This window comes from Zingiber officinale, chromosome 1A (assembly GCF_018446385.1).
Source record: "Zingiber officinale cultivar Zhangliang chromosome 1A, Zo_v1.1, whole genome shotgun sequence".
Taxonomy (NCBI): domain Eukaryota; kingdom Viridiplantae; phylum Streptophyta; class Magnoliopsida; order Zingiberales; family Zingiberaceae; genus Zingiber; species Zingiber officinale.
The window spans coordinates 96,638,825-96,659,651 of record NC_055987.1 but is presented as its reverse complement, the minus strand read 5'-3'; the positions used below and the strand labels follow the sequence as shown (position 1 = coordinate 96,659,651).

General features: G+C 36.7%; 1 protein-coding gene across 2 annotated transcripts in view; it reads left to right on the top strand.

The window, feature by feature from the left end:
• The first annotated feature begins 6,101 nt into the window (after nt 1-6,101).
• Nucleotides 6,102-20,827, top strand: part of LOC122027284 (vacuolar protein sorting-associated protein 35B-like) — a 34,097-nt gene continuing 19,371 nt past the window's right edge. Inside the window, exons 1-4 of one of the 2 annotated variants that reach the window (XM_042586208.1) lie at nt 6,102-6,366; nt 6,452-6,548; nt 6,646-6,772; nt 13,233-13,418. In XM_042586208.1, the coding sequence (XP_042442142.1) occupies nt 6,277-6,366; nt 6,452-6,548; nt 6,646-6,772; nt 13,233-13,418 (500 nt within the window). In that variant the 5' untranslated portion in view covers nt 6,102-6,276. Of the gene's footprint in view, nt 6,367-6,451; nt 6,549-6,645; nt 6,773-13,232; nt 13,419-20,827 lie in introns of those variants that run through there. The other variant, XM_042586216.1, reaches the window with a different exon arrangement.

Below are 20,827 nucleotides of genomic sequence, written 5' to 3'. Positions count from 1 at the left end.
GACTCTGAACCAAGTAAAAGAAATTGTGTTAGTGATTGCCTTTGGTTCTTTCTTTATTTCCGTTGTGTACTTACTTTGAGTTTTACGAAACGAATGAAAAAGCAACACGTGCTATTCACCCTCCCCCCTTTTAGCACATCTACGATCCTACAATTGGTATCAGAACAGGGTCGCCCTGAATCGGTACAACTACCGTTTGAGCATTCTTATTCATCATTTTTTCGTCCGTTTTTGTTAAAAATAAAACCTTACGCCTTTCTTTTTTTTTCTCCAAAATTATTTTTAAAAAAATCATTTTTATCTTTTCACCATTGGTCGGTATTAGCGAAATATTACATTTTCAAAAATTTGTAATAATTTTTTTAATATTTATATTAATATTTTATTTTATTATTTTTTTAAAAAACTAGTAAAGTGTTATTTTTATTTTTCTCCCGCACTACTAATTCAAGACCAAGTCTTGGACATTTGTTTCTTTTTACTTTTTGTGTGCGAGATTTTCTTCTACAATGGCCCACTAAGAAGGTTATAACACAGCACACCCACCCTTCTTCATTGGCGAGGATTTTGGCTACTGGAAGGGCAAAATGGAGTACTACTTGAAGACAGAGATAGGGATATGGATCATCATTCAAACGAGCTTCTCCCTACTAGTCGACAACACCGGAGCACTTGTCCCCTGTGACAAATGGGACACACCAACTCATAAGAAAATTGAAGTCAATGCAAAAACAACACAAACTCTTCAATGCGGCTTAACCAAAGAAGAATTGAACCGAGTCGGCCCATTCTCAAGCGCGAAAGAACTATGGGAGAAACTGATCGAGCTCCATGAAGGAACTTCCGATACGAAAGTAAGTAAACGTGATTTAATTTTGAATAAATTAGATAATATAAAAATGCAGGAAGGTGAGTCAGTGAGCCAGCTTCATGCTCGCATACAAGATCTATTGAATGACCTCCACGCAATCAGATAGAAGGTGGAAAATCGTGACGTCATCAAGTATGCACTAAACGCGTTTCCAAGGAACACTTTGTGGGCATCCATGGTAGATGTTTACAAAGTATCCAAGGACCTTTCTTTAATTAGATTAGACGAGTTGTTTTCAGAATTTGAATTGCAAGAACAGACTAATGCACGTCCGACCAAGAAAGGTATAGCTCTGATTGCAGGAACAAGCAAAATGCGAGAACCAAAAGCAAAGCGCAGAACTGAACCCGAGTCCGAAGATGAATCAGACTCAAAAGACGACGAGATTATCGTTAAGCTCAAAAAAATTGGTACGAAAAATGTGCAAAAGGAAGAAGGTGACTCAATTGAATACAAAGGTCAAGTCTGGAGTTACATGCTACGGCTGCAACCAGACGGGAGACTACAAGCTAGAGTGTCCGAACCAGAAACAAAGAAGAAGGAAGGCCTTGAAAGTAACGTGGTCCGAATCCTCAGAAGATTCCGATGAAGAACACAAGCAAGCAAGCTTCCTTGCTCTACCAGTACAAGTATACGTTGCTGAAACAGAGTCCGAATCAGAAATCAAAGCCAAATAAAAAACAGAGTCCGAAAGAAGCTACGGATCCGTATCCATTTCCGAAGGACCAAACAATGTTGTAAGTTCCCTAATTTCTTGTATTAAAATTGATGAATTATAAAATTTAGTTTCGTATTTATTAAGAAAGTTGGCCAAATCTAATGTCTGGGTTAAGTCACTTCAAAAGGAGGTAACAACTCTTAAGGAAGTGACTAACTCGATTTCTTTGACTGAGTAAGTTAAGGAAGAGAATTTTAATTTAAAAACTCAAGTAAAAGAACTCAAGGACTTATTAGAATGATTCACTTTATGTTCCAAGTATTTTGACCTAATTCTTGGAAAATAAAGGGTCGTATACAACCGAACTGGACTTGGATACAAGACTAAACAAAGATTTAGATCCTACTTATCATTAGTAAATCGATAAAATAGAAACTTAGTCCAACATGGGTCCCCAAGTCGAACTTGATTAATCAAGCTGGACTTGGTCAATATTGGATCCCCAAGGCTCAGATTCATTACCTCGATAGACCTTATCGAGGCTATGATCTAAGGGGAGCCAATAAAAATATCATTTTTATCATAAAATAGAATTGTCTGATATTTGATTTACTGTTTTTTATTATTCATGCTTAGACTAGGATAGATAAGGACCTATGTTTGATTCACACTTGACTAGTTAGACCAAGGAGTTTCAGAAAGGAAATTAAATATCCAATTTCTTTAAAAGGCTTTCCCTAGAAATGGTGGATGATCTCATACCCAAGAAGGCCTAGTGCCTCGCCACAGCCTGGAAGTTAATCATTGAAATAAATATTTAATTAACTAACTGTAAAACCTTAGTCTAACTCAATTTTAAATCAATCCTTAGAATGGAATTTAAATTGAAAATTAAACTAACTATCTCACAAAACTATTAAGGTTTCCTGATTGAAAATCTAGAAAGGGATGAGATGAACCTAGGTTTAAAATAGTTAACCAAACCTAAATTAATTAAATTATGATTAATTTTAAAATCTTAATTAATTTCACAAGTATAATTAATTTCTAATCATAATTAATTTCAAAAGCTTAATTAATTTCAAAATCTAATTACACAGGTATAATTAATTTACAAAATCTTAATTATTTTCAAATGTTAAATTAATCTTCAAATTTTAATTATATTTCAAAATTATATTTTAAAATCTCAATTTTAGTGTTTGCAAAATCTAAATTTAACTTAAATTATTTATGATATATACTTTAAGATCATAAATATTTTTCAAAGTGAAAGATAAAATTAACTTAACTCCGTCTTACACACACTCATAAGTTGAACATTCTTGATAACATAGAATGAGTGAGATGGAAAATTAGGAAAATAAATAATAACCTTTATGTTTTTGACTTACATGCTTGGACTCTAGGATTCCCAAACCAAAATTTTTTAATTAAATTTTTTTTGGCATTAATTAAGGCGGAGTGAAAGAGGAAGTTTAATTTTAAAATTATTTTTGAAAAGATAAAAACTAAGTATGTGATAAAGTATTTTTTTCAAAGAAAATTTTTACTTAGCTAAGTTTTTTTAATATTTTTAAAAGCTAATGTTTATCAAAATCTAAGTACTTAACTAAGCTTTTATCATTTTTTTTCTTTTCAAGAAATTATGTTTAAAGTTTTTTTTAAGTTAAGTTTTTACAAAATATTTTTAAAGCTAAAAGTATTTTTTTGGTATCAAAAGTTTTTTTTTAAAAAAAAAGGCTAAGTACTTAACTTAGTTTTCATCAAATTTTTAAACTAAGCTTTAATCAAAATCCTTTTTAAGTTGAGTATTTTTAACTAAGTCTTTTTCAAAACCTTTATAAATCTAAGTATTAAAACTAAGTTTTTATCAACTTTTTTTGAAAGCTAAGTATTTGACAAAACAATTATTTTCAAAGCTAAAAATTAACTAAGTTTTTTTTTTTGAAAAAACTAAGCATTTTCAAAGTATTTCTAAATTAGCTAAATGTGTTTCAGAGCACTTATGCTCAAAAGCTAAGTTTAGCTAAATCTTTTAAAGGCTAACTCACTTTCAATCGCTTAAAAATTAGCTAAGTTTTTAAGTGTTACCCTTCAGGGGGAGCTTAAAGTTAAATAGAATAAATATTTTTTTTGTAAAATAACATTCTCTCTGATTATTATTTTTTATTTATATCAAAGAGGGAGAGAAAAGTCAAAGTTAAGAAAAAAATTTTAAGAATTTAAACATAATTTTTATAAAAGGGAGAGCATAAGGAGATTTTTTATGAATTATTTTATTTATGCTCATGCTTAAATTCCTTTATTATTTTGTTATGTTTTACTTAACTTTGAACCGTATTGCCATAATAAAAAAAGAGGAGATTGTTGGTGCGAGAAGCATCCGATGATTGAACCTCTGTTTTGATTATGTCAAAGGGTCTAAAGTTAAGTTGTCTTGTTATCTAACAAGGTTCATTAAGCTGGCAGGAAAGTCCTAAGTTGTCTTAGGCAAAAGTCCTAGTGGATTCTAGGCAGGTGGAAAACCCTAGGGGTGGTAACCTTAGGTCGTAGGGGGCGGTAACCCTAGGTGATGGAAAGTCCTAACTGTGGTTAGGCAGGTGAAAACCCTAGGGGCGGTAAACCTAGGCTGAGAAAAACCTTAGGGGGTGGTAACCCTAGGTCCTAAGGGGTGGTAACCCTAGGTCCTAGGGGGTGGTGACCCTAGGCGGAAAGTCCAGTCGGTCTGGAGGACCGAGCTGACAACAAGTAATCTTTCCTGAGAGAAGTAGGTGAGGACGTGTTCCCCGGTGAGGGAACAGTAGACGTTAGTTTGACATAGGGTTTCCGGAGGAAATCCAAAGTTAGAACTGGACAGTCTGACGGCTGTCAACTTAATTATTTACATATTATCTGCTATGTGCTAACTCTATTTTGCATGAGACTAACACTTTGTGTAGTGTTAAAATCGACTAGGATCGGTCGACCGAACGTCTGGATCGGTCGACCGAACCTTAAGCAGCAAGATCAGAGTTCCAGTGAGTGGACCGGGTTCGACCAGGGGATTGGTCGACCGAACCTCGGGATCTGTCGACCGAACCTCGGGATCGGTCGACCGAACCAAGGATAAGCAACGACTGGATCAAGCCGGGTAGATCAGGGCAGAGATCATCGGCTGATCAGTCAACCAAACAGCGGGATCGATCAACCGAACGAAGGCTTATCCTAAGTGGCAGAATTTGGACGGGAAGTGGGGCTGATCCAGGCGGGATCGATCAACCGAACCATGGGATCAGTCGATCGATCAGTGACGAGTAAAACACTGATCCCGAGATCAGTAGATTTGGATCAGATCAAGCTCGACTATAAAAGGAGGGCTCGACCAGGTGCTTCGAAAACAAGTCTGAGATCAAGAACAAACAACTGAAATTGTGTTAGCGATTGCCTTTAGTTCTTTCTTTATTTCCACTGTGTACTTACTTTGAGTTTTACGAAATGAACGAAAAAATAACATGTGCTATTCACCCCCTTCTAACACGTCTACGTTACAAAACGAACGAAAAAATAACACGTGTTATTCACACACACACACACACACACACACACACACACATATATGGGCCCCTAGTATTTTTGGGCTCTGGCCAAGGGCCCTAGTAGCCCTTGCTTAGGGGTGACTCTGTGCTCACCCCTACCCTTGACCATTTTTGACCTCAGCCTCTATGTCAGTCAGTCTTCCTTGCTTTGACTTACTTTTGGTGGGACTCCTCTTCATCACTGCATCATCCGAAAACAAAGTAGAAATTAGGTCATTAATTATACCTCAAGTTATGTAGCGAGAATGTCTTATATCACCTGAAGAAACGATAACATAATGATGAGATACAAAGATGGATAGATGCAACTATGATTTTCCCTAAAGAATCGATGAGATACAAATGAAGTGATGCAGCGATATGCAGAAGAGCCAAAATAGATGGATTGATACATTGTAATATTAAAGGATAAGAAAGAAAAAACTGTACAACAAAAATTGGAGAGAGAGGGAGAAGAGAACGATGAAGAACCGATGAAAATTGAGATAATAAGAACAAGCGATGTAAATAGTAGAAATTAAGTTATGCATATGTGATTTAAGAAGGATAAGAGGTTAAAATTACTAATAATGTTTGAAATTATTTTTGACGTGAAAAGAAAAAAATATTAAATTGATTATTAAATGTTTATGCATATGTGATTATTAAATGGTTATGCATATGTGATTATTAAAAAAAAATAAGGTTATGCATATGTGATTATTAAATGGTCGAGATTTTTAATTTAATAGTAAAAAGTGGGATAATATAAAATTAAAATATAAGAAATTAACAATAAAAATATATTTTATAATAAATTTAAAAATTAATTTTCTATTTTAAAAAACATTTTGAATTAATTTTATATTTTAAAATCTTTAAATTGGGCTGACTATGTCGGGCAATCTCACTTGTGGGGTAAGCGCCGTGTCAGGTAGATCACTGGCAGCCCAGCACGCTCACTGATCTACCGGTTTAACCTTTCATCAAGCGAACCGAGGAGCTCGCGGTTCGGCGGGCCAGCTTGCTATCGCAGGAAACAGTGACGCCAGCTCGGCCATGTCGTCAAAATCCCAAATCCAAGGACCGGAAGACGAAGAGGAAAGGAGCAGCGGCAGGCGAAGGAGAAGAGGTCAAATCGAACGATCTCTTACATTTGGAGCGTAGGAGATCTCCTCCCGCTGATCGAGATGCTGCCGGACACTGAGGACGAAGAGAAATGGCTGGCCGAGGGCATCGCCGGCATCCAGCACAACGCCTTCTACATGCATCGCGCCCTGGTTCGATCTATCCCGATCCCAGTTACTGATTTGAACCCTAATTGTTCTCGTTTTCGCCTGATCCGTATATCCCACTCTCTTTTAGGATTCCAATGATTTGAAGGACGCACTCAAGCATTCGGTTCAGATGCTCTCGGAGCTCCGGACCTCTCTTCTCTCCCCGCACAAATACTATGAACTCTGTATGTTGAATGCGGATTCCCAGTTTATCTTGCTCCTTTTTGATAATGGTTGTATCAAAATTTGATATTGATGGGTTTCTGTTTTGGGATTGAGAAGATATGAGGGCGTTTGATGAATTGAGGAAGGTGGAGATGTTCTTCAGAGAGGAAACCGCTCGAGGCACTATCTCGGTTATCGAGCTTTATGAGCTCGTTCAGCATGCGGGCAACATCTTACCCAGGCTGTATGTATGCAAACCCCGGTTCCCCATTTTGTTCTTAAAGATATTGGTTTTCTCTACTTTCTCAACTACATGCTCATATGAGTGAGTTTAGACACTTCCTTTTGTAGTTTCTCCTCCTTTTTTTCTATAATTTAAGCTTATGATAGCATTTAGTAAACCATACAGTGGATGTCACGCCTCAGAGGAGTCTCTGCGAGAGGAAAATCCGACAGCATCTCCGTGTACTAGTGACAATCTGAATCACATATACATTCACAAGTACTTATCAGCCCACTCGGCTGGAATATATATACAACCACACAGTTATATATAATAAACAACCCACACGACTGTACTAAAAACACAACCACGCAGTTATATATTAAACAACCCACTCGGTTGTACCAAAATACAACGGAAAAACACAAAAGGAAAGCCTGTACAAACCAAAATAACACAATGTGTGTCGGCACGACTTAAACACAAATACAACACCAAAATAATAAAATAGCCACATGATTAAACACCAATACAAAGCTAAATCAATAAAGAATATATAAAAAGAAAATCAAGAGCGAGGTAAACCGTCTTTTGATGTGACGTGGGATCGACAGACAGGATACTCCAAGCGACACGACATATCTATGTGCTAACTTGAAAACAACAGGAAAAATAAGAGGTAGTGAGTTCAACAACTCAGCGGGTATCAAACGGACATGCATAGTAAAATATAACTATCATAATAATCATGGGGTACAGTTCCCGAACAATAATAGGAAATGTGAACTGAAAAGGCTGAAGAAATTGTACTCACCAGGACCTCCTATCAGGATATAAGGGTCGTCAGACCAGACACAAAATGTCTCCTGTGTGCATGTCAATCATATGTAACCACCCAAAAATGCAACATACAAAATGCAGCAATCACAAGCAATAAATGCAATCTATGCATATGATACAAATGACATGGTCACCTCTGACGCCAGTCAGCCATCTCACATGCGATGGTGAGACCGAGTGGGTAGGACTATGACAACTGTGCACTCTGCCATCACTACTCATGAGTGACCGAGTGGACAGGATGTTGTCGGAGTACACCTATCCTCCTACCCCAAACATAGTGGGGGAGTCTAAGCTCTCATCTCCCTGTATCATGGTCAAGGGGAGGGATCCCTGCCCGCTACACGCTGCAGTTATTGTTACCCATGAGTGGACCAGCGGAGCCCTGACAGAGCAGCGCACAACCTGCCTGATGTACCACTAACCCATGAGTGGTTTTGTGTGCAGATCATGTAACTGACGATGTGCTCAATAACAATGAAGCCGATAATCGCTCAGCATGCAATCATGCAAGATGGTGCATGCCACTACAACATGTAAATCCTGACAAGTCCATAATATATACCAAAAGGTAAAGAAATCCAACAAGGATCTAAGTATCATGAAACTAGGTACACATGTTAGATATGTCTAGTAACTAGTCCTGTACACAGTAAGACAATGTTTGTCACTACTTATATGATCATAAGTACACATGACAAGAACAAAAGAATATAAGTCTAATGCATAACAGATAATAACAAATAAAGACATGCTATAGGTATCAAGTAGTGACATACCAATGGTAGCTAAAAACACAACCATTACTACTAGCTATAAATTACTACGCATATTATAATGACAATATCAAAAGAGATAAGTTAAAGGTACCCGCTTTTATACGTAGATCGTGTCATTCGTCTTCAATAGATCCAAAAGATCACATCCAACTCGAATCCTACAAATACAGGATATGAGATAAAACTAAGGATTTATAATCAAGATAACAACTATTAAGCAATCTAAATTGATCCAAACTCTTCCTTCACATACTTCAATTTAATCCAAGAAAGACATGAACTAACAATTCAACTTATCCAATCAAGTTTAATTCCATCAACTACAAAGCATCATGAATCAAACATGTATAATTCTTCTACATAATCAATTGCTAACCACCACATCTGATAATCCAACCAACACAACTAATTGCTCATTAACCAAGATGGAACATATTAAAGTCTCAATCAGAAACTGATATAAAGCTATATCAACCTAACACAATCAACCGAAATCAACCAATCCATCACAAAATACAAACCAATCTCCATACACAACATACCTCATTTCGAATTGCTCCTCCATCGACTCACGGCCGGGGATGTTCACTGTTGGAACAAGATGGTCAGAACTAGGTGACGGTACAACCCTCCAAATCTAACAATCCTAATCAAATCACAATCCTCAATCTATATCCACAACAATCAAAGCAAAATCCCAAAAACTTGTATCGTACAGATTCCATTACCTCAATGGCACAAAACTTGGCACCTTCTCCACCAGTGATGAATCTATCCAACAATCCTCCACACCACAGGAACCGCCATAGACAAAGACCTTTTGGTCACGTTGCCGGATCAATACTGCTTGGTCAGAAACTTCATGTCGGACCAGGGATCAGGTCCGACACCAATCTTGAAGCTAGGTTGCCGATTGAAGGTAGGGATCTGGTGGTCGGCAGTGACAAATCGGAGCTAGGGCACAGAATGGTTGAGATCGGGAGAGGGCATGGGTTCTCCCCCTTTCGATTGAAGATCAACTCGCGCAAGGTGTGACGATCTAGGGAGAAAAAAGGCTGAAAGGCACAGGCGATCAACAGAGAAGAAGGAAAGCCCAGTGGCCGCACGACGTCGAAGCGATCGGGTGGTGTTCGCGGGGCAGCACAGCATCAGGCATCAGAGCAACGGTGGCACCACGTTCGTCGGGCGACACAGCGTTGGGCGGTGTCTGCGGCATCGAGCGACATTGGAGGTGTTGGGCAGAGACGAAGCTGAGAGAAGGGAGAGGGCGAGGGATCGGTAGAGGAGATGGATCGACGGAGAAGAAGAGAAGAGAGGGGAAGGTGTCGACGGAGGTGGAAGGGAGGAGATGGTGCCGCGTCGTGAGGGGGAACGATGAGAATGAGAAGGGAAGGAGTCGGGAGGAGAGAAATTTATTTCTTAGGTATTTTAATTAAACCTAAGGTTAAATTCCTTAATCAACTCCCATCTTTGGGTATCCCAAACAGGCTTTCTTACAAACCTAATAATTGATCCCCTTAAAATACGTCATACGAGCTCCAAAGAATTTCCAGAAAATTTCTAAAAATTCCTAAAAATTCCAATAAGATTATTTCGTCAAATAACCTTATTATTAAATTATTAGTTGGGAGCCGTATTTTACATTCTCCCCTACTAATAAAAATTTAGTCTTCAAATTTTCATTATTTACCATCAGGTACTAGCAATAGATAGATAGTATAAATGTTGAACAGAAATGTAACCCACACACCTCAAGTAAAAAGATGGGGGTATCCAGCTCGAATCGTATTCTCGAGCTCCCAGGGAGCCTCCTCGTCCGAATGATACTGCCATCCGACTTTAACCAGCCGGATAGTCTTGTTCCGCAGCTAACGCTCTTTGTGGTCCAGAATCCTTATCGGAACCTCCTCGTAGGTAACGTCAGGCTGAATGAGAACTGATATATCTGACAGAACATATGCTGGGTCGGATACATATCTTCTCAGCATAGACACATGGAATACATTGTGAACGTCTGCCAGAGCTGGTGGTAGCGCCTGACGGTAAGCTACCGCTCCAATCCTCTCCAAGATCTTGAAAGGCCCAATGTATCGTGGAGCTAGTTTACCTCGGAGACCAAATCTCTTCATCCCTTTCACGGGTGAGACTCTAAAAAATACATGGTCGCCAGTAGAGAACTCCAGGGTCTCTGTGTCCGATCAGCATAACTCTTCTGACGGTCCTGCACCTCGGACATCCTTCGTTTGATAGTACAGACCAACTCTGCCTCAGCTCTCTGAGGTCCTAGCAGCTGGGCCTTCCCAACCTCCTCCAGAGGGTGGGTGTCCGACACGGTCTACCATGCAACGCTTCAAATAGTGTCATCTGGATAGCCGAATGATAGCTATTGTTGTAGACGAACTCTACTAATGGCAGGTGGTCCTCCCAGCTGCCTCCGAAATCCATAACGCAAGATCTCAGCAAATCCTCTAATGTCTGGATGGTCTGCTCTGACTGTCCATCTGTCTGCGGATGGAATGCTGTGCTGAATCGAAGCTGATAGAAGGGAGAGGGCGAGGGATCGGTAGAGGAGATGGATCGGCGGAGAAGAAGAGAAGAGAGGGGAAGGTGTCGGCGGAGGTGGAAGGGATTCGGTTAGGGCAGAAATCAGGGAGGAGATGGCGCCGCGTCGTGAGGGGGAATGACGAGAATGAGAAGGGAAGGAATCGGGAGGAGAGAAGTTTATAACTTAGGTATTTTAATTAAACCTAAGGTTAAATTCCTCAATCAACTCCCATCTTTGGGTATCCCAAATAAACTTTCTTACATCCCAATAATTGATCCCCTTAAAATACGTTATACGAGTTCCGAAAAATTCCCAGAAAATTTCTAAAAATTCTAATTAGATTATTTCATCAAATAACCTTATTATTAAATTATTAGCTGTGAGCCGTATTTTACAATGGAAGTACCTTCTCTCTAATATATCTGTTTAATAATATTAGCTAATGTAGGTTTTGGTTCTTAATTAATGAAAGTAAATTTCTTTATCGGTTTTCATGACTCTTTTCCATTTGACATATCTAATTTTTTGCTCTCATGAAACGTTATAAATATGGCAACCAATGTCTGTCTAATCTAATTATTTCTTTCTGTCTGACTGAGTCGTGATTCAGTAAAATAGAAATAGATTAGCATATTGCCTCTCTGACGCTAGATTCTAGTTAAGATCCTATTTACAACAGTAACACTTCATTAGTATTTCAGGAATCCTTAATAAAGATAGCAAGAATGCATATTGCTTGAGTGTACTATAACAAAGCCACCATGTAGATTTCATAATTACACACCGCAACAGCTTAGCGTTATAAAATATCATAATGTTCCATATTTAGCAAGCTAATAAAACTGGTTACTAGTGTGCATGTATATCACTTGAGAGACTTGCTCACTAAAGAATGTATAGCAAAATAAGTGGTGAATTGCCAACATGAGTAGAAGGTCCACATTTACAATTAAACATAGCAGGAGAGCAGCATGATTTGAGTATGTTTAAGAAAGTCGACCTTGGCTTAGTGTGACAATTGAGTTTCTTCCCCATGTTACTTGACCTTGTAATGGTACTTATATAAAAAGACCAAGTTGTGTGATGTCCTAGTTTAGTAAAGATAAATACTTATATGAGAATGGGCAAGCATAAAGAGCTTTGGAAATTTTAGCCCAATTAACTTCTACCGCAAAGCGGGGACCAGTCTTCCACAAATTATCACATTGAGAGTTTTTAATGTGAGTTTAATTATTTGCATTAGGATCACGATAATCAAACTTATTTGGTTTAAGATTTTCAATCTGAGCATGCAAAAACAGGGACAACTTCCAGGATGTAGCTGTCTATCTGGATATAGTCTATTCTCTTAGCTATCAATATGAATGTTTGATTTCCTGGTATATCATGGTATTTGAATCGAGGTTCAGGGTTGATCTACAATTTAAGGTATAATATGCTATCCAAATCGATTTGTGCTCTGAAAATGTTAAATTGATACCTTTGGATAATCAGTATCACTGAGAATGTAGTAATTCCAGCATTTACACAGTGTGTTGCGGTCTACTTAACACAAAATAAAATTAATATATACCATTGACAAAGTTATCCCCTTGGACCATCTTAAAATAATGTCTAAAGTTGGTTATTATGAGCCTTTCTGAAATGTTATTAGGCATTGAAAATCAAATGCCCTTTCATTGATGGGGAGATTCATGTAGCAATTCACATGGCTTGTTTTTGTTATTTAGTGTTGTTTGTATTCTGAAAAATGTCATGCTGCTAAGCATTGGATCAAATATAAACTTGAATGTGGAACTTCTTATTCATGTTAACAACTTCACATGTAAGCTGGAAAGTTGAAATTGTTGCCCGGTTGCCCCCACGGGCTGGCACAGTTGGTACTTGTAGGTGGTGTTGTTGCAATAGGCCATGAGATCGATTCCCAGTGTGTGTGAAATGCATCACAAGTCACCTGACCCCATGCAAAGGGCTACTATGTTGGGCGAAACCCCTCGTGATTTACCTCTCTTCCATATCGCATGGGGCAATCCTGGAGGGGCCCTCGGGGTGAGGGTTAACAGTTTTTTTGCTGCAATTGAAAGTTGAAATTGTTTTTCAAAGAGCACAATTTTGTCCATTGGCTGACACTGTTTACTTTTTTTTTTTTGTCTAGTTCATGCATTTAGTTCTTTGTATACTTACCAATGTAAATTATCTACTGTCCTTTTTCCCCTCTAAAGCTCACATCTGATTTTTTGCTAGTTAATCATAGGAATAATAATTTGCATATATTATCTCATTCACTTGTATGAAGTTAAGATTGTCAATTGATCAGGTATCTCCTATGCACAGTGGGATCTGTCTATATCAAATCAAAAGAGGCTCCTGCCAAAGATGTCCTCAAGGATCTGGTAGAAATGTGCCGTGGTATCCAGAATCCAGTTCGTGGACTTTTCTTGAGAAGTTATCTTTGTCAAATTAGCAGGGATAAGTTGCCTGATATTGGATCGGAGTATGAAGGGTAAGAATATGCACAATGAATGACAAATTATTTGTGTTTGATACAGTTATTATTGTTTTTTGTTTGTCTGGTTACATATATTTACAAAATTGTACCTTTATATCCAGAAACTTCCTTAATTAGTCTTGAATTGATGCAAAATAAACTAAAGTGGTTTAAACAAAAATGATCTGTTTCATGATGTGGGTTAATAGTGCTTTTGTTTATATAGTGTTTTTTTTTTGTTTTTTTATTAAAACGGTCTATTTTTTTCCTGAGTTTTAAATTGGATTTAGTCTACTTTGTCCAAATTTTTAGTAGTAGTACACTTTGGTTTGTAAAATTTTATATAAGGGGCTAAAATGTAATGTCATTATTCTGATTATTGAGTAAATATCTTTATCCTCTTGCCACTCTTCCGTTGTCATGAGATATATAAAATATGCTTCCTTCTTCTTTGTTAATGTAGTCAATGTTGGTCAGATCAAACAATACTGACTTGGACATGACTTGGAATTTAACCTGCTAGAATATTGATTAAGCACGTGTAATCCTTATGCTTCCACTACTTGTAATAAGTGGCATAGTTTTAAAATACCTGATCATCTAATGAGCCAAACTGCACATGCAATATGAATGCCCCTTATACCATAATCATAAAAGCAACTGCTTATTAAAACAGTGATTCCTACATCCCCAAGTCTCTAGATATGATAAGTCTAGGTACAACTATGATTTAATATTCTTTGGTAGACCTCAGAGATTATGTTAGAAACATTATTAGAATTAGACCTCAATGACAAAAGGCTACTGTTAATCCTAATAAGATTAGTTTTCCTTTGTAATAGTGTATTTTAAAGATTAGGTGGTGGCACAAGATGGTCTCTAGTTATTCAAAAGTTTCAAAATGAATTCAACTAGTGGCTACCAGTTAGGACAGTCTGCTACAAAGACATCCAGTGTTAGAGTTGTTTATAGTTCTTTTTAAAATTGATTGGCTCACCACTCAGACCAGTGCAAGGGGTTAGGGCACAAATCCAGCTTATCATGTCAAACAAAAAGAAGTTTAGGGTTCCACTCTTGCCTGCATAAGAATAATTCTCATCAATTGATGTGTCAGCTTTACTCACCCACACATGAAGGGGAGTATTAAAGACTTCAACAGTTTTGATCTTCAATTTCTTTGGTTTTGATGTTTAAAGTGAGAGCTTTTTTACTACTTACTGCAGTTTGCAAAACATTAACTTTTTCCCTTTTCTGAATCTCTCTATCATTCAAATCCCAAGGTTACTTATCTTGTATGCTAAGGGTATTTCTTGTAGAGTTTGCTTCTAGTTTTGGACTTGAATCTATTGGATTGATTGCGCACGTGAGCGGGGGGTGAATCACGTGTTTTTCAAAAACTCGTTTTTTTTTGTTTTGAAATCAAAGTAAAGTACGCAGCGGAAAACTTAAAAACGAAAATCCAATCACCAGAAAACGCAGGCGGTTTTACTTAGTTCGGAACCTTCGGCAACTCCGACCCAAGTCCCGCGGACCTATCGATGGGTAATCCACTAAATGCATCTTCCGGTATCTCCAGAAGAGTGAATCGAGTACGGAGAGAGTTCGGAGAAGTGTAACAGATTATACTTTCCGTTTGCAGAATTTAAGTATAAATAGAAATCTCGTTATCGACACTTTAGGAATTTATGTGAAGGCGCTCGTGTGTCGGAGTCGGTCTGCTAGTCACGATTGGAAGTCCTCGGAGCAGTCGTCGGACATAGCAGAGTCGTAGTAAGAGCCCGGAGCAGTTGGAGCCTCAAATGGACGCGTAGTAGTTCGTATGTGTGTTGTTGTGGAATGCCTTCTCGAGATAGTCTTATAAAGGGCATGGAAGGCGCTTCCAATGAAGCAAGTTCGATCCCGAATAACCCGGTGCTTATCCACGACTTCGGCCAACTTTATCCGGCGGAAGGTGCCTTCCATAGTCATGGAAGGCGTCTTCTATAAACAGTACGAAGGTGCCCTTCCATCAAGCTTGAAGACGCCTTCGGACACTATTCATCCGAAGACAATTTTTTTCTCTTAGCTCTGCAAAACAATGTTAGTCCAAAATACCCTGCAAAACAAGTATTAGGACAATTTAATAATAATAATATAGAGTAGTAATTAGTTCATTTTCTTTCAGAACCAGGAACTAGTCAATGTCTCAACTTAGGGATCCCAAATGGACCTAAACTAGACCGATGCCTACTGTCCCTTCAACCGGACGCGTCCTCACTTGGTCACTCTCCTCCCGTGACTTACCTTAACTTACCAGTTTGTCAGACATTCGGTCAACCCGTCGACCTATTTGGACTTCGTGTCAACTATCCGGTCGATCCGTCGACTTAGTTGAATTTCGTACCAGCTATCCGGTCGGCCCGTTGACCTAGCTGGATTTCGTATTAGCTATCTGGTCAGTCCGTCGACCTAGCTGGATTTCCTGCACACTCAATCAAGTAGTTAGATCACGAAGGAAACTAACTTAACTTACTTGTCATTCATCAAAACCCGGGTTAGATCGTTAGTGCGAACCGCACTAACAATCTCTCTCTTTTTGATGCAATCACAACTTGGGTTAAGTTAGGAAAAAAAATGCAAGAATGAATAGACACATGATTTGGTTTAAGTTATTTGGATTTCGATTTGTTTCAACTTAACCCTTTAACCCTCCCCTTTGGCATTCATCATAAAACATGAATAGACAGAAAAAAGTTTACTAGGAAAAGTAAGAAAACATTTTTTTTTTTTGACAATACATCTCATGACTATTTCGAGGGAGGAAAAAAATGTATAACCATAAAAACTTGTAAAAAATATTTTACAAAATATGTTTTAAGTTAGTTTTGAAACCACTCAGTCTTTTAAAATGATAAAGAAAACAACGTATTAAAAAATTTCAAAGTAAAGAAATGAGTTTTGAAAAGAACCTCTTCAAAACGAATTTATTTCAACTTATTTTGAAAAGTAAAAATATTTTAAAGACATTTTTCAAAATGAATTTTAAAACATTGTATGTTAGTATTTTTACAAGAGTGATAAAGTTGAAAATACTTTTAAAATCTACTAACTTTGGAAACTTCAAGGTTTGCTAAGTTTTTCTAAAAAAAACTTTAAAAGTTTAAAAACAAAAGGTTAAAATGCTAAGTGCTGCAATATTTAAAATTATTTTAAAGTAGTTTAACAAAATTGAAACAATTTTCAAAATAATTTTTCAAGACATGTAATAATTTTAAAAGTAAAAAAATGGAATGTTTTCAAAATTTTGTTGACTTATTTGTCTTCCCCTGAACCTGAGATTATTTTAAAATAATCTAATCAGCTATAACTTATCCTTAACTGTCTAACCGTTAGTTACTAACTAACTATCAGAAGATAACAGTGTTCACTTGCTTAGTAATGTTAAGTTATTTTATCCCGTCAGTGTTTGACTAACCTGAATTACTTAGCCTGATTAATATGAGTTTAGTATTTAATGCCCAGACTTATTTTGATGCACTAATATAAGCATCTTAAGTTCAGGCAATCTGCCTATGTATCTCACCCCTTTCTAAGTTTGGCAATCACAAACAAGGTAACCCTAATGTGTCGGTGAGATGCTCAAGTTCTAGATCTATAGGAACATGTTTTCTATAAGTTTGATCTAGACTAAGGCTAAAATTGATTTTGAAAATTCTAAAAATAGGGAAGTTTTGAGAAAAATTAAATAAAGAATTTTGCCTTAGAATGTTGAAAATAATATCGAAAATTTGGTCATAGTCTTCAAACATATTTCTAATTTCAACAACTAATTGAAAATAGCAAGTCAAGTCATATACAATGCATAATAATGTGACATAATCAGTTTGGTGGTAGGGGTCGCTTAGGAGCGCGAAGGGCCTGAAGAATCTGCTCGAATCTGGTGGTCATGTCGTCTCGGAGGGAGGTAAATCCAGTGGTCATCTTCTCCCGGAGTGTGCTGAATCCATCCGAGACAGACTGCCGAAGCTGCGCGGAGGACTCCTCAAGTCGAGCGAGTCGATCCTTGACGGATAGAGAAGTCGAGGGTTGAGTCGAGGTCGAAGGATAGTTCGAAGTTGGAGCATACCCAAATATCTCCTCAGCCGTGAACTTTGGCCACTCCTCTCCCTTAGCTGGAATAGGAAAGTCATCCTCGACCTCGACCGGTATGGCTAGCTACGACCCACCTCTCCAGGCTAGAACCACTTAAGCAGTGATGTCTATATGCACTAGGGCTAGGTGACGCTGACCAAACTTGTCATATGCGCTAAGGGAGCTGGACGTACCCTGGGTCATATTTACTCCTATGGTCGAAAATATGTATGTTAAAATGTGACAATAGGGTATATGAACCTGACGCTTAGTGACGAGACTGGATACATGTATGACATTATGAAATAAATGTAATGCAATGTCAATATCTAGATGCTGACAGAGGGCATACAAAAAGGAGTGGGAAGGTAACATCATCGCAACGTCGCGAGATGTGATCGTCAAAATGCATGTGGTCCGGACTCGATATAGAATATAGTCCTGGACCCTGAGAGAGAGTGACCTAAAGTCAGTTATTGTAGGTAGTCTCTCCTCCCCAAAAAATATATATAGATAGTATCTAATGTAATATGGGAATAGAGCTCGCCAAATGGCAGATCCCTACTAGGGCAGCCCGGTGTACGAAGCCCCCGCCATGCGAGGTTCCGGGGAAGGATCTATTGTACGCAGCCTTACCATGCTTTTTGCAAGAGGTTGTTTCCAAGATTCGAACCCATGACCTTTTGGTCATATGACAACAACTTTACCTTTGCGCCAAATCAGATCCCTTAATGGACATGCTGACCTCCTAAATCCTTAACTATCATATAATAAGGTAGGGGATTAACCGTTCATACCAGGCTCTAGGTGCTTGTTTAAGACCCTACAAGGCCTTTTTAAGCTTAAAGACATAGGTAGGATGATCTAGATTCTCAAATCCAGGTGGTTGACCTACATATACTTTTTCTTTTATTAGCCCATTTAAAAAGACGGATTTAACATCCATTTGATAAAGTTTAAAACCTTTATGGGCTGCATAGCTAAGTAGCATTCTAATAGATTCAAGTCTAGCTACTGGGGCATAGGTTTCATCATAGTTAAATTCCTCGACTTGACTAAACCCTTTAGCCACTAGTCTAGCCTTATTTCTAAGAATTTTCCCGTTTTCACTTAGTTTATTTCTGAAAATCCATTTTGTTTCTATTACCTTTTTATTGTTAGGTGGTGGTACTAAGTCCCAGACTTCGTTTTTTTCAATTTGGGCTAGTTCTTCCTGCATGACTATGATCTAGTTTGGGTCAAGTAAGGATTCTTCTATCGTTTTGGGTTCAATTTTTGAGATCAAGGATATTTGACCTAAATTTCTAAAGGATGACATAGTCTGAACTCTTAGGTCTGGGTTGCCAATTATTTGGTCAATTGGATGATTTGGGTTTACTCTTATGGTTCTAGTAGGTTCATTCAGTTGAGGTTGATTTTCTTCTTCGTGACTTCGGTTTTCATTTGCTCCCCCTTGACTAGTGGTACCTCAAACAAATTCAATTGTTTGATTCTGGGTTTGTTCTAGGTTTTGGTTAGATTCTTTAAATTTTACATTTGAGATTTCTTCAATTCTTAGTGTAACTTTGTTATATACTCTGTAACCTCTACTGTTTAGTGAGTAGCCTACAAAGATTTTATTTTCTATTTTTGAGATAAATTTTCCTAAGTATTCTCTTGTATTTAATATATAGACTGGGCATCCAAATACTTTAAAATATTTAATATTAGGTTGTTTATTATAATAGAGTTCAAATAATGTCTTATTATGAGTTTTGTTTATAGTGGTCTTGTTTTGTACATAGCATGCTGTGTTAATAGCTTCTGCCCAAAAGTATTTTGACAGGTTATATTCATTTAACATTGTCATAGAGGCTTCAAGTAGAGTTCTGTTCTTTTTTTCTACTATTTCATTTTGTTGGGGTGTTTTAGAGCATGAATATTCGTGATGATAATCATTTTCAAAACAAAATTGATTAAAGTTGTGATTTTTAAATTTTCCTCCATTGTCACTTCTGATTTTTTTAATTTTTTAGTCTTTTTCATTTTTAATTTGTTTGCAAAATTATTAAAAATTTCAAATGTTTCATCCTTATTTTTTAAGAATTTTACCTAGGTAAATCTAGAGTAATAATCTATTATTACTAGATCATATAGACTTCCATTTATTGATTTGATCCCATAGGAGTCAAATAGGTCTAAGTGCAATAGTTCTAGTATTGAATTTGTTTGAAGTTGATTAGTTGATTTGTGAGTAGACTTTGCTCGTTTTCCTTATTGATAGACATTACAAATTGTTGAGTCCAAGTTAGGTAATTTTGGTAAGCCTCTAACTAATCCATTTAATTTACTTAGATTTCTAAAGTTTGTGTGTGACATTCTTCTATGTCATAACCAAGTTTCTTCCTTTTGTGTTAAGTAACACTTGAGTGAGGAAGTGGTTAGGTTAATTGCATAGATAGTCTTTTCTAAATCCTTTTAGACTTATAGAAAGGTTATCTAAGTGCTTAATTAGGCATTCAGAGGATTATAACCTAACCTTATATCCAGAATCACACAATTGACTAATGCTAAGAAGGTTGTATTTGAGATTTTCAACAAATAATATTTTCTTAACAATAAAATCAGTTTTAAGTTCAATATTATTTACCCCAATTACTTTGAGTTTGCCGTTGTTTCCAAAGGCAATTGTTTCTAAGCTTTTGTATGTTAACTGAGTGAACTTGGTGTGATCCCCGTCATGTGTTTGAAGTAACCACTGTCCAAACACAGTGATTTTAAGTTTAATTTTAATTTTAAATTTTTAGTTTTAATTTTAAGTTTAATTTTAAATTTTAAATTTTAATTTTTAAATTTTAATTTTTAGATTTTAATTTTAAATTTTAAATTTTAAATTTTTTAGTTTTAATTTTAAGTTTAATTTTAAATTTTAAATTTTTAGTTTTAATTTTAAATTTTAAATTTTTAGTTTTAATTTTAAGTTTAAATTTTTAGTTTTAGTTTTAATTTTAAGTTTAATTTTAATTTTAAATTTTTTTGGTTTTAATTTTAAGTTTAAAATTTTTAGTTTTAAGTTTAATTTTAAATTTTAAATTTTTAGTTTCTTAGTCATCTCACCCGATTTATATTTTCAATCAGGGAACCCTATGATTTTGTGAGATGAATTAAGTTCAGTTTTAAGGTTGGGTTTAACTTTGCGTTAAATTTAAGTTTAGTTTTGAGCTTAACAAATATGCATTCTTTGGATAAACTTCTGGACTATGGTGAGTCATTTAGACATCATTAGAGTAACCATGCCTTCGAGGTTTTTCAAATAGTCCTATCCACTTAACTTA